Below are 13,825 nucleotides of genomic sequence, written 5' to 3' on the forward strand. Positions count from 1 at the left end.
AAAGGAAAGAACTTGGGAGGATCTAAAAATAGGCAAATATATAAAAGTAAGAGAAGAGAAGGACCAGGGAAGGTCATTACTTGTTTCCATGTCATTATCTTCATTTCGTCTTTTAGAGGTTACTATACAACAAATCAACAATTAATAGTTTTATATATAATAAATGAATTTGGTTTAAAACATGTGAGAAAAAATTAATTTATTAGTGTGTGTAAAATAAATGTTGGCCTCCACCTTCCGGGTAAGATTGGCGAATAAAAACCAATCCAAACGCGGTCTTTATCTGCACACAGAATATTAACCTTTGATTTCTGTTTTATTTACGTGACTTGCCATTTGACGCTTTGGCTTCCATAACTTGCGTACATATGCAACCTGCCTATGCTTTCGCTAACGTTAGCATTCTCGAAGTCGAAGACTAAAGTACTGTACGATGTTTGGGATTTTAAACCAGTAGTATTATTGTTTTAGCCCTTCAAAATAGAAATAAATGCACATCGTGTTACTTAGTTGGTAAGGTCAACGGGTTATCTATAGAGTGTATGATTTAAGTCGGTGATTAGATTAACCGGATCAGGATTTGAAGTTTATAAGTTCGGGATTGTATTCTTTTTAAATTATTGGATTCTAAATTAATAATTTATATATATTTAATAAAATTCTTATGATAAATATAGAGTTAGACAAAAACTACTATATTCGATCGAACTCGTATCCCGCACACTAACTCTGTCCCTAGTGGTAAATGGCGTACAAAATTCACTTTAGAGATAGGGCAAGAGTAGTACTAAGCAATCTATTGTACTCTCCCTGTTTCAATGGATGTGAACCTTTTTTTTTGTTCGTGTAAAAAAAATGATCTCTTTTTAGATTTGGAAATAATTTAGCATTATGTAATAATTTATATGTGTCATATTATACACTACAAATTTAATAGTCTTCTCTCGTTTTTTAAATTCTGTACCCAATCAAATAAGTTCATGTAAATTAAAATAGGGAGAGTATATGTTTCCAAGCCTATCTAACTAAAAAGACACAAAAATCTACTAAATAAATAAGACGAAAAAGACAAGCCATAACTGACTTTAAATAAATTGTTGCTAGTTTGGTGAGTTAAGTGATTATGGCTGACTACAGTAAGCATCTTGGGTTAATTATATATAATGTTTTCTATCAAAACTTGAAAAGGGATTACCGCCTATTAATGAAATGAGTCACTAGATTCTACTTAAACATGATTTTTTTTTTTTTTGAAGAATCATAGTGAAAATGAGAAGTCGAAAATTTGTAATTTTATGCATTACTTTAACTTAGAGTCAACATGCAACACAATGAGAAATAAAATTAAAATTATTTCAGAGCCCCAAAAATAGGTTTAACAAATACTAACACAAAATATTATCCAAAAAAGTTTCTCAGCAGGTAATCAATATGAACATCATTTCTCCAAACAATACTTTTTAAAAACTTTTCCAACATTTTATTTTTTTGAAAAAAGTAAAAAGAAAGGATTTGTACACAAATAATCGGTCGAATTTACTATTTACTTTTCATAGCCGATATACATTACTTATACATTGATTACACACAATTATACACATTTTATATATGGATTATAGGTATATAACCCATAGTTTAGCGCCTAAACATATATAGTTTGATTTGTCATTTTTTATTTAATACATCCCTACGAACAAATTCACATCCCACCTCACAAACGTCAACTCTAATATTAATTCTCATTTTCAATTGTGTAAATCGTTTCACCTCTAATATTTTTTACTTGGGACGATATTAGAGTAAGTAACAAAGATCTTGAGTTCAAGTCTGACCTCAATACAGAATATTATCACGTTCTTTGTTCGGAAAAAAAAAAGTTACATATAAAAGGATGTTACTGTTACATATTTAAAGTAAATAAATAAAAGCGTTATTTTCTCTTGGCCAAGTTCAATTAACCTACTAATTTTAGTTTGTTGCAGCTTTACCGCATTCAGAAATAGTTTGAATCTGTAACAGCCAATAGCAAATCAGTTATTTGTCTGCTTTGGTCCTAAGTTTGTACAACCTTAAAATATATCACTAGAGTCTAAGGCTTATTTATTTATATACCTAGCATCTCTTTCGTATTTTGTCGATGTTGGATTCACTTAGGGACATAACGTTCTAGTTGAGATTTGTCCCACTATCGTTCAAGGTTGCACGATGAATGACTCTGATACATATTTAATAGCCCAACCTACTAGTAATATTATTTGCTTTGAGCTTAGTTCCGCACGACTTTAAAATGTGTCATTAGATTTATGACTTGTTTACTTATATACTCAACATCTCTCCCGTATTTTACCGATAATATCACATAGTCTCTCGCGGCAGAGAGAATATTCTGAACTGACATTAAAAAAAAAAAAAATCAAATAAACTAAAGACCAGAGGGGAAGATAACAAAAAAATATATATACTATAAAAAAAAAATAAGACTAGGAATAGGCACTGCGCACGTGGGTGCCAGCAAACTGTGGTCCACATGTTGGTGGAGGGGCAGTTCAAGTAGTTATCATCAAGAAACCAGCCTTTTATATTTAATATATTTAATCATCAAAAACTCTTTTTTTTTTCTAGTCATAATTTTGACTATATAATAAGCACCAAAAACTCTAAGGAGATTTTCATTTCTTCAATCAACAATATTAGACAAAAGTCCTCTCTTTATTCTTTGAACAAAAAAAAAATTGAGTTTCATCAAAAAAGACTCAATCTTTTGAAGGTTTGTAATACTATCTAATTTAATTCTTGCTTCTCTTTATCTATTATTTAGTACTAGATATTATTTGATTTTGTATGGAGTTCTGATTAGTCTAAGTAATTAGTTAGCTATTAAATGCAAGCGCTTGACTTTGTTCATGTTTTTTCTTCCTTTTTATGAGAAAAAACTTAAACTTGAAGGCTTTCTGGTCTGTGTTTTTTCTGAATCTATTCTTCAGTTGTAAGAATTTTAGTTATTTCCAGGTATGCTTTTGGTTTTATATTCTTTATTTTTCTTTTTGTTCTGTTTTTCCATTTTCAGGGAACAAGTTTCTGCCTTTTCCAATTTTTTTCCCATTTGTCTAACTTCCCTCAAGTTACATAAGAATTATGTTGAATATGCTAATTTATCACTTTACTGAGTTAATTTTCAGTAGTCAATGATTTGAATGTTTTTGTACATAAATTGATTAAGATTTACAAGTCCCTTATTTTATTTTGTTTTTTCTTCTTTTGTGTGGGGGGGGTGTCAATTTGGTGATGAGGTGAGAACTTAGGGAAAATGACACTATATTAGTGCTCTTAAAATAATAGCCGAAACAATATATACACACACATTTTTGTATGTTATATACAGATTTTATACACTTTTGCGGCTACATGATGTAAATAGTTTTAGCTGCGAGCTAAAAGTGATCTTTGCCCAACTCTTTATGATGACAATTTGATTACTTGTGAATCTGAAGATTGTGAAGATTATCCACTGTTCATAGTGTATTAATGGAAATCTGATGTTAGGCATATCATTTGTTCACAAATCTGAAATATAGGTTCTTTTTTGTACCTTTTTCCATTTCTAAGCCTATGAGGGGAATGGCTAATGAGTAATGAGTTTTTGACTTTAATTTTTTGTTTACTTTTTGATAAATTTGTGAGTATTTGGTAAGCCTACCACTGCAATTAGTTCTTTGTTTATTGCTTCATTTAGTAGTTACAGATAATGAATTAATCTTTTAGTGCATTAGCTGTCTTTCCTTGTTCTTTTCTTAATATGAGTTGGTTACACTTTTTCTTTTTTCAAATGTGCCTTCCCTCAATTAGGTATGCATACACAACATCATTAATTATTGTCTTTTTTTCTTTTTCTTTTGTTCTTTCCTTGATATGTCAAGATGTACTATATGACTGATTAATTACACATTTCTGTTTAGAACTGCATAATTAAGGTTTAAAGAGCTGTTTTTCTTCATCCACTGTGTGTGTTTGTGTGTTGTTTCGTCTCATTTATTTCAATTCATGGCTGCGTAGGTATAGTATCTTGGCGAAGGGAAGAGGCGAAGCCAGAATTTGAACTTTATGGGTTCTAAATTCTATGATACAATATCAGGCATTAGTAACTGGGTTCTGACTTTAACTTTTATATGTATTTAGTGCATTTATTAATACAAATACAAAGTTTGGACTAAAGCTACGGGGTTCTGCCGAACCGACGGTACCTGACCTTCTAGCTCCGTGTCTGGTGAAGGGATGACCGCAGTTTGTGAGGTATAAATCAGTATGGAGTTTGAGATCTGTGGTTGGATGTTCTGATTTGATGAACTGTCCTTCGTCTTCATGGTATTTGGGCCAATATGAATGATAATAGCTTCTTGTACTTTATTGTCATCGATCCGCTGTGATAAAAAGATGTGGATGCTTTCTTTGTCTTCGCATAGCCCTTTTCGGACTGCTACTTTTGGTTTAGAGCGTCACATATTGATCAGACCTGCATCGACGCTGATTCAATTTACATTTTTGTTCTTTGTTCTTTTATGGAAAATCTCCTGTTGCGTTTACTGCATTTTACCAATTTCCAGTTAATCAAGATTTCAAGTAACTGATCATAATTTTCTTTATTGGCAGATTTTTGTTGGTTTTGACATTCGGCATGTCTGCTGAAATGTTGTGACTACTTTTAACTAAGAGACGTCTGCAGATCGCTAACGCACCTCCTTCACTAAGTGTGTACTTTATCAAATCAAAGATAGCTTTGCTCTGAAACAGTACCGTGAATTTATCCTAAAGTATCATAGCCAGTTCGAAGCGAGTCTATAACTTATTCGCAGATGCAAGCATCCCAGAGACCGATGGAGAAAGTTGAGCAATATTATAGTCCTTACTATGTTTTTAACAACAACTCCAATGATACTAGCAGCTCAGGGACACAGTTCTCTTTTCAGTCGCAGAACGAACAGTTCTTCACTCTGGACTCCTTGCCTGCTGCCGGATATGTCATCTACGACTCGCCTCCTGCAGTAAGCGTCTCTTCCAACTGGAGTCCCTTCTCTCCCCAATATTCTCAGTCAACCATTTCAGATCAGCATCATTCCTCGGACAACACTTACGGTTCACCTTTGAGCGGGTGTTCGGGAGTTGATGGTGTGCTAAGCGAGATGGCAAATAAGTTGCTAGGCCCTGAATCCGATATTGATGACAGCAGCAGTTGCTCTTTTAATGATGTGGTCTCTGAACCTTCTTCCCTAACAAAGTGGAATCGAGTATTGGAAATCGCGTCGAGCTTGGACGTGAAAGAGCTGCTCCTCGCCTGTGCTGAAGCAGTGTCGGATGCTTATTTCCCGGCCGCAGAAGTTCTGATGAATGTCCTAGAGCAAAAGGTATCCATTTCCGGGGAACCTATGCAACGGTTGAGTGCGTATATGTTGGAAGGTATTAGGGCAAGACTGTTTTCATCAGGAAGTATCATATACAAAAAGCTGAAGTGCAAAGAACCAACTAATTCAGAATTGTTATCTTACATGCAAGTCCTCTATCACATCTGCCCTTACTACAAATTCGCTTACACGTCCGCCAATGTCGTGATCGATGAAGCCATGACGAACGAGAACGGAATCCATATAATTGATTTTCAAATTGCACAGGGAAGTCAATGGATGTTCCTTATTCAGAGTCTTGCTCGTCGGCCTGGTGGACCCCCATCCGTCCGCATCACAGGTGTTGATGATTCCCAATCAGCTCATGCACGCGGAGGAGGACTTCAGCTAGTCGGTGAAAAGCTAGCAAAAGTCGCTGAATCATGTCGAGTGCCTTTTGAATTCAATGCTGCTGCAATATCGGGCTCTGAGGTTGAGCTAGAAAACCTTTATATTAGACATGGAGAAGCCTTGGCAGTTAACTTTCCTTACATTCTGCACCACATGCCTGATGAGAGTGTAAGCACTGTGAACCATCGCGACCGCCTATTAAGACTGGTTAAGAGCTTGTCCCCGAAAATCGTTACCCTTGTTGAGCAAGAATCTAACACCAACACTGCTGCTTTCATTCCAAGATTCCGTGAAACTCTGGACTACTATACAGCAATGTTCGAGTCAATTGATGCAGGTCGCCCGAGGGATGATAAGCAGCGGATCAGTGCAGAGGAGCATTGCGTGGCGCGAGATGTGGTGAACATAATAGCATGTGAGGGCGCCGATAGAGTGGAAAGACATGAACTTTTCGGCAAGTGGAGTATGAGACTTAAGATGGCTGGATTTACGCCATGCCCCTTGAGTCCATCGGTTGGTGAAGCTATCAACGACATGTTGAAGGACTATAGCTCGAATTATAGGATTGCGGAGAACAAGGGCGCGCTTTATCTTGGATGGAAGAACAGAGCTTTAGCTACTACTTCTGCTTGGAGATGATGTTTTTGCAATTTTTGTCTAAAGCTGTAAATCATTCCTCCATGATCTTGAGATGTTACCTTTTCAGAAGGCTAGAACAGTGTATTGTTAACCCATTTTTAATTTAAGAAAGATAGGACAATGAAATATTAGTCTTGTACATGTCAACATTGGAAGGAAAATATTAAAAAAGGTTAGTCTGGTGCACTAAGCTTCCGCTATGCGTGAGGTCCGGGGAAGGTTCGGCCATAATGATATATTGTACTTAGTCTTATCTTGCATTTTTGCAAGAGGCTGTTTCCATGGTTCGAATCCGTGACCTCCTGGTCGCATGGCAGCAACTTCACTAGTTGTGCCAAGGCTGCCCTTCATTCGAATAGAACTGTGTGTTGTCCCACATTTTTAGCAGAGAAACATCTTAAGGTAGTTGTCAAATTTGTCTAGACTTATCTGTCTTTTTTTTTTTTTTTTATTTAGCCATGGTATCTGAAACAGCTTGCGCGCACTTCGACTAATTTCACACTAGATACACTGGAACTAATTGTGTTTTGATAGTTCAAGATCGAGATAATGTTGGCCAACCGATTAATGTAACCATTATTTTACTTAGAATTTCAAGAAGTGAATCCTTTCTTTCGTGTCCCGGCCTTAACCAAAAACAAAAAGAAAGAACAGTCTGGTTCATAAAATATTTGGTATTCATGCAAGGTCTGGGAAAGGGCCGCATCTTTTGAGGTGTGATGGTGGACACTCTAACTTAATGCAACCATTAGTGGTTGCTTCCACGGCTCGAACCTGTGACCTATAGGTCACACGGAAATAATTTTACCGTTGCTCCACTCCAAAAACATTTCTTTCATTTAACTTAAAATAAAACAATGTCAATACTAAATATTTATATAAAATATATTTACAAGCATAGACAAAAGAAAAACACCAAAAAAGAACCCAAAAAAAATTCAAGGAAAGAAGTTATTTATATATTGGAAAATTCTACCTTTGCAAAAGTGATACATCAAAAATTGTTCAAGAATGTTGATATCCTCTCTCACATGTGCCCCGTTTAATACCAAGCTACACATTATTGTTGTATTTTTTACAAGCCTTTCTGCATTCTCTTTGGCATTCAGTCAATGTGAAAACTCTAATTTGCAAGCATTCATAATAACATTGTAGCAAAGAGTAATTGACATTGCTTTTTTCAGGTGCATTTGTGACTTTTATTGTTGCATCTGTGGCCACCAACAAGCAAAAGATCACCATTAAGGTAACCAATTTCCTGTTGGCCATTTTTGCAAAACGCAAAAAATAAATAAAATTTTTCTTTGTGTTTTGATTGAAAGGACGGGAAGGTAAAAGAAAGATGAATATTTGTATTTTTTGTGTTTGTTTTCTTTCTTTTCCCTTCTTCTTTCTCTTGAAAGATTTTTGTTTGTGTTTTAATGGAAAGGAAAAGAAGGAAATGATTTAATTTATATAAAACTAAAAAGATGGGGAAAACGTGTAAATAAAGTAGAAATGAATAGGTTGTGGATGGTGTTTGCTATAATATTTGAGCTAGCTTCAAGCAATGATGTATATTTGTTACATGTTTCAATGGTTTTAAAAGAATTAGCTGGGAATTTCGCGTTGGTTTAGATTTGGAGGAATACATTTGGGTCACATAAAAATTTTGAATGTCAGTAATAAATACTCTCTCTCTCCCAATTTATATAAAATACTTGTTCTATTTGGTTTGTCCCGAAAAGAATAATTTTTTAATATTTAAAAATAATTTAATCTTAAATACCTTATTTTATTCATAATGAGATAATTTATTTGATCACAAATTTCCAATATTTTCTTTTTTTAACTCTGTGACCAGTCAAAATGTATCGTATAAAATATGACTGGAGTAGCTAGTACATGTATATGCTTTGGATATTGATGAAAATAGAATTTCTTGAATTTAGGGTTAAGGTTGTTGGGGAGTTATAACTGCTAAAAACAAGGTAATAACTTTTCATCTAATAATTGGAAAGTAATACTTCTAATTCGTTTGAGAACTGCAGTGGAAAATAACATCATAATTAAAGGAACTTTTAATAACACGACGGGTGTCTGGGTTAACTTGCGAATATTTTGACTAATTTGTATATATATTATGTACACCAAAATTTAGGCAGATGAAAAGAACATTACTAAAATATTTTTATTCTCTGAAAAATTAACTACTGTACTTTATACATTGTTTAGGTTTTTGCTAGGCCTGGTTAGAGTTTTCTCTTACACACTCCTTTTCCGGTAGAAATTCAAAAATAGCCAGATTTACAAATATTCATTCAAAAATAGTCACAATTTCAAAAGTAATCAAAATTTAGCCACTTTTTATGTAAAGATAAATTTGAACGAAAATACTATTCAAAATCCGGAAAAATACCCCAGCATAATATACTGGAGCTCCAACATAATATACCGGTCCAACATAATATGCTGGAAGTTCATACATAGGTGCACCGAACTCCAGTATATTATGCTGGACCAGTCTCTGTTGCAGCAAAATAGTGATTATTTTTCAATGACTTGGCAAACGCAAGCTATTTTTGAATGGCCAATCCGAAAATTGGCTAGACCGTTCTATTTTAACTCCTTTTCCAAGCCAGTCCTGTAATATTTTAATTGATTAATGAGAAAGTTTTTATATTATAGATAGAGTTAGAGCAGAAAAATGTACAATGAAGCAAGAGAAGGAAGATAAGTTCTATAATACTTTGTGGGATTCAAGAAAAGGCAAGAATCCATATGTTGTGCAACTAGGGGTGTACATAGGTCGGGTTGGTTCGAATTTTACAATTACCAAACCAAACCAATTGTGTCGGGTTATTAAATCTAAAAACCAAACCAATAAAATTCGGATTTTTCACTCTCGGTTTTTTTGGGTTTTCTCGGATTTTCGGGTTATTCGGGTTTTTCGGATTTTTTTTTCGGTAAAATCTTCGTAGAACAAAACAAATAAATTGTGCTCAAAATATTTCTTTAGTCCTAGTAAGATACAACTATATAAAGTATTTTCCAAGAAAATAATATAAAATATGAGATATGTCATGGCATTATCCTAAAATATTCAACAATAAAGACAATAAAATTATGTAATATAAATATTGCTAATTAAAAAGTCATAATAAAAATAAACATAATCTAAAAGTTCTAAGTCATACTAAAATAAGTAGACTAATAAGGGAGTATTAATTACATGACTAAACACTAAAGGAAAAATAAAAATAGGTTATGCATTTTTATCTAAATTATTACAAAACAAAAAATAGATATTCAATACATTCACGTTCGTACTATTAAATTGAATATCTTTTGTTAGCATTAATATTGATTTGATTTTGGTTTGGGCTTTTGCTAGCACTACTTAATTTACTAATGTTAATGGCTATAAAACTTATTGGAACATTCAAAAGTTCTAAGTTCAACCTTGAAATAATACCTCAAAAGATAAAATTATGAAATCTTTTAAGAAATATTTATAAATTACATCACAATAATTATATTTATATATTAAATATACCTAAAATTTCTATATATGTAATGTCAGGTTGGTTTGGTTTCGGTTTGACTTTCTTTAGTTAAAATCAAACCAAACCAATTATGGTCGGTTTTTTTTTCCAACACCAAGCCAAATCAAACCAAACCATAGTCAAGTTTTTTTTCTCGGTTTGACTCGAATTATCGGGTTGGTGCGGTTTGTCGGTTTACTCTGTACACCCCATGTGCATCCATCATATTTGACTATTTCAACGCAAGCCAAATTAGAACCAAAAACAATAAATAAATAAATAAACTAATACTGGAAAATAAAAGTGAAAAAAAGTCAAAAAGGATGATTACTGAAATTTAATAGGGAAAAACAATTACCTAGCCCTCACTAAACTACTTAAAAATACTGGGTATATATATGTATAACTATATATAATTAAGGAACTATCAACAGCGATTGTTGATTTTTATACTTGGTTTCACTCAACTTTGCCTTCAAAGTTACCCAAGCCTGAAAGCGGAGAGGTAGCTTATCAAATTTATTTATCGAGCCGGAAAAAAGATTCAATTGAAGACAAAAATAAATCTATCCCTTTTACGTCAAACAATACATGGAGTAATTTCCGATAAAACAGTCAAAACAAGACATGTAGGTACAGCCAAAAATTGGGTAACATCACTGCATCACACAAAAAACCACAGCATCTCTAAATACCATAGGAGCACCACTCTTACCTGGATTACCTATATATAACTTACCTAGACTAGAAAAAGTAAATAACAAACTCGACGGCTATTGAATAAAGATTGATCTTCGTCACCCTTGATCACAACATGGGTGATGAAACTGGTAATCTCATGACTTCAATAAAATCAATAAGACAGGAAATTGTTTGCTCTCAATTTCTCCTCTGTAAAATCCAATATGGCGTTCAGGTGTATATACAGTTCAAGTTACTTCAAAGTCACATGGCGTTCAGGTGTATATACAGTTCAAGTTACTTCAAAGTCACATGTCTTTGTCTAATGTAATTTGTAATCTAAGAAAAGCATAACATGTTAGGGATATAGTAGATATGCTCTAGATTCAATCTCATATTTGATGATTTGAACATATTTTTGTTAACGTTATTTGATACAAAAATATATGACATTCTTTTTATCATAGTTATTATTAATTTGATAAGGTCCTTGATTAAATTTTGAGATTTGTCATCGTGATAGAGATCATGATAATGAGAGCAAAGTCTCTTACAATTTAATCTAAATTTGTTCTTGATCGTAGGATTATTAATTTGGAAATTAGTAACCCGGTTAGATCAATATTTATGTGATTGTCTTTATGGGATAAAGATTAGTTGATCTCATTAACTGAATCACATAGATAGATGATACATATAGAGATATGATCATTGAACCGACTCATTGGATAATTCCTAATGGTTAGAATTACCATAAATTGTCAATAAGATATTCTCTTGAAGGATGTGATGTAAGAGTTTCCTTTGACCTGAGATCGTCATAGTAATTGACAAGTTATTTGCTGTGCTTTAATACTAGACACCTATGCGATAGTTGAAAGGATATTGGGTAGGATTGAATACTTGTAGAATTAGTGATTGATTAAGATGGAATCTGTCAACTCTTGGTGATGAGTTTAAGCTCCATGTTGTCATGAATTATAAACGACCAAATTAAGACCTTGGTCAGGGCAATTGAATGAAAGAAGAAAAGAGTTTCTTAGGTCATTCAGTGGTCGATTATACTTGACATGAACACATAGTTGGTCGCCTATTAGGATTTGACAGTTGAACCATATCACGACTCGGAGTTTTCACCCTCGAGAGTCGTGATGACGCCTACTAATGAGAGCTAGGCAAGCCAACCCTTAACTACCTTTTTCATTAACAAATTACTTTTTTTTATTACCAGCGATAACATGAAAATAGCGGAATTAAATAAATAAGCGGAAGGCAACAATTTTTATAACTCAAGGCTACGTCTATTACAACTTTCAAAGCCTCAATACCCAAAACTTGGTGTCACAGTGTCACAGACTGTCTAAGAGTCACTACAAACAAGGCCTAAAGAAAATACAGTAAACTATTTCTGAACGAAAGAAAATGAAATAGGAAATAGAAATAGAGGGAGATGCCAGGGCCCGCGAAAGCATGCAGGTCTACCTTGGGCCTCCGGGTGGACTGAAGGAAGCCCTCCAACTACTGTCCGTAAGCTGCTCCGGGATCTGCACACAGTGCAGAGTGTAGTATCAGCACAACCAACCCCATGTGCTGGTAAGTGTCTAGCCTAACCTCAGCGAAGTAGTGACGAGGCTAGGACCAGACTACCAAATAAACCCGTGCAATTTAAATATATACAGCGGAAAGGAAAATGCAGAAATAACCAGTAAATGTGGGAAGGAAAACATGTTGTGGGGGAAATAACGGTCCCGAATAGAAAGCATCAGGTAAGGAAAGTAACAACATAACTAGAATATCATCAAGAATCAGAAAGCAACAATTTGCACGGCATCACCCTTCGTGCTTTTACTCTCGTTCTCACCAAATCAATCATATAATAACAACGTGCACGACATCACCCTTCGTGCTTTTACTCTCGTTCTCACCAAACAATATTTTATAACAAAAGTGTGCACGACATCACCCTTCGTGCTTTTACTCTCTTTCCTCACCATATAGTCAATGATAATCGGTACGGAAAGGTACATCGTACGACACGACATCACCTTTCGTGCTTTACACTCTTTCCTCACCATAGCAAACAATGCACTGCATCACCCTTCGTGCTTTAACGCTCTTCCTCACCCAAACAACAATCACAAACAAAGGGGCAAGGGAGTAAACAAATAATAATAAAAATCCCGGCAAGGGAACACAATTAATCAGTTAAATCCCGACAAGGGAACAATATCAATAATCTCAGCATCCCGGCGAGAGAGATAATCAACGAAGCAACAAACATCCCGGCAAGGGAGCAATTTAATAACTCTTTCTCTTTCTTTCACTTTTACTTCTTAACTCACTTCACCACTTGAGCCAATGCTCCAAAGGGTTCAATCATTTCATATACTTTCACACTTGGTAATATAACTCGAGTCAATGCTCCTCGAAGTTCAAAGGTCACAATTTCTTTCACACGCTTTTCACAACATATAGAAATCATCACTAAGGCATGAAAAACACAACAAAATCAGGATATTCACAATGTAAAGACTCACGGTCATGCTAGACATCAACGTATAGATACTCGTCATCATGCCTATACGTCGTACTCAACAATTATCACATAGCAAATAGGACTCAACTCCTAATCCTTCAAGCTAAGGTTAGATCAAACACTTACCTCAAACTTCCACGGCTAATTCAGTCCTCAATTACCTCTTTTCCTCTCGAATTCGGCTCCAAATCAATTGTATCTATACACAAATGACTTCATAACATCAATAAATGCTAAACAATTCAAACCCGATGCCTAATTATAGATTCCCACGTATTCTTCCCAAAATCCCAAAAATCGACCCCGGGCCCGCTCGGTCAAAACACAAGGTTTGGACCAAAATCAAATCACCCATTTATCTACGAGCCCGAATATATAATTATTTCCAGAATTCGACCCCAAAACGAGGTGTAAATCACAATTAGTTAAAAAGCCCTAACTCTACCCAATTCCCAAATTTCTACCCTTAATTACATATTTTAGGCCTAAAAATTCAATAGATGTTGATGAAAATGGAAGAAAATAAGTTAAAGATTACTAACCCAAGAGTTTATGGTGAAAGGATGCTTCAAAAGTCGCCCTAGAACTTTGGAGAAGAAAGAGTTTGTGAAATTTCGGTGAAATCCCGTTATGGGTTCTGTTTTGGGACGTTAAAATAA

The 13,825-nt window shown here is 34.4% G+C and overlaps 1 protein-coding gene across 2 annotated transcripts; it reads left to right on the plus strand.

The window, feature by feature from the left end:
* Positions 1-2,613: 2,613 nt before the first annotated feature.
* LOC104249352 (scarecrow-like protein 13) lies at positions 2,614-6,551 on the plus strand. Of its 2 annotated transcripts, XM_009805765.2 has the most exons (3): positions 2,614-2,767; positions 4,054-4,290; positions 4,648-6,551. In XM_009805765.2, the coding sequence occupies exon 3, from the start codon at positions 4,851-4,853 to the stop codon at positions 6,423-6,425; it is 1,575 nt and encodes a 524-aa protein (XP_009804067.1). In that variant the 5' UTR covers positions 2,614-2,767; positions 4,054-4,290; positions 4,648-4,850; the 3' UTR covers positions 6,426-6,551. The 2 variants fall into 2 exon arrangements, with proteins under 2 accessions (XP_009804067.1, XP_009804066.1); XM_009805764.2 differs by lacking the exon at positions 4,054-4,290 and having other exon boundaries at positions 2,665-2,767.
* Positions 6,552-13,825: the final 7,274 nt, after the last annotated feature.

The sequence above is a fragment of the Nicotiana sylvestris genome, chromosome 5 (genome assembly GCF_000393655.2).
Source record: "Nicotiana sylvestris chromosome 5, ASM39365v2, whole genome shotgun sequence".
Taxonomy (NCBI): domain Eukaryota; kingdom Viridiplantae; phylum Streptophyta; class Magnoliopsida; order Solanales; family Solanaceae; genus Nicotiana; species Nicotiana sylvestris.

Bases quoted from the DNA above. Each gene is read 5' to 3' on its own strand.
- LOC104249352 (XM_009805765.2), top strand. From the start codon at position 4,851: ATGCAAGCATCCCAGAGACCGATGGAGAAAGTTGAGCAATATTATAGT.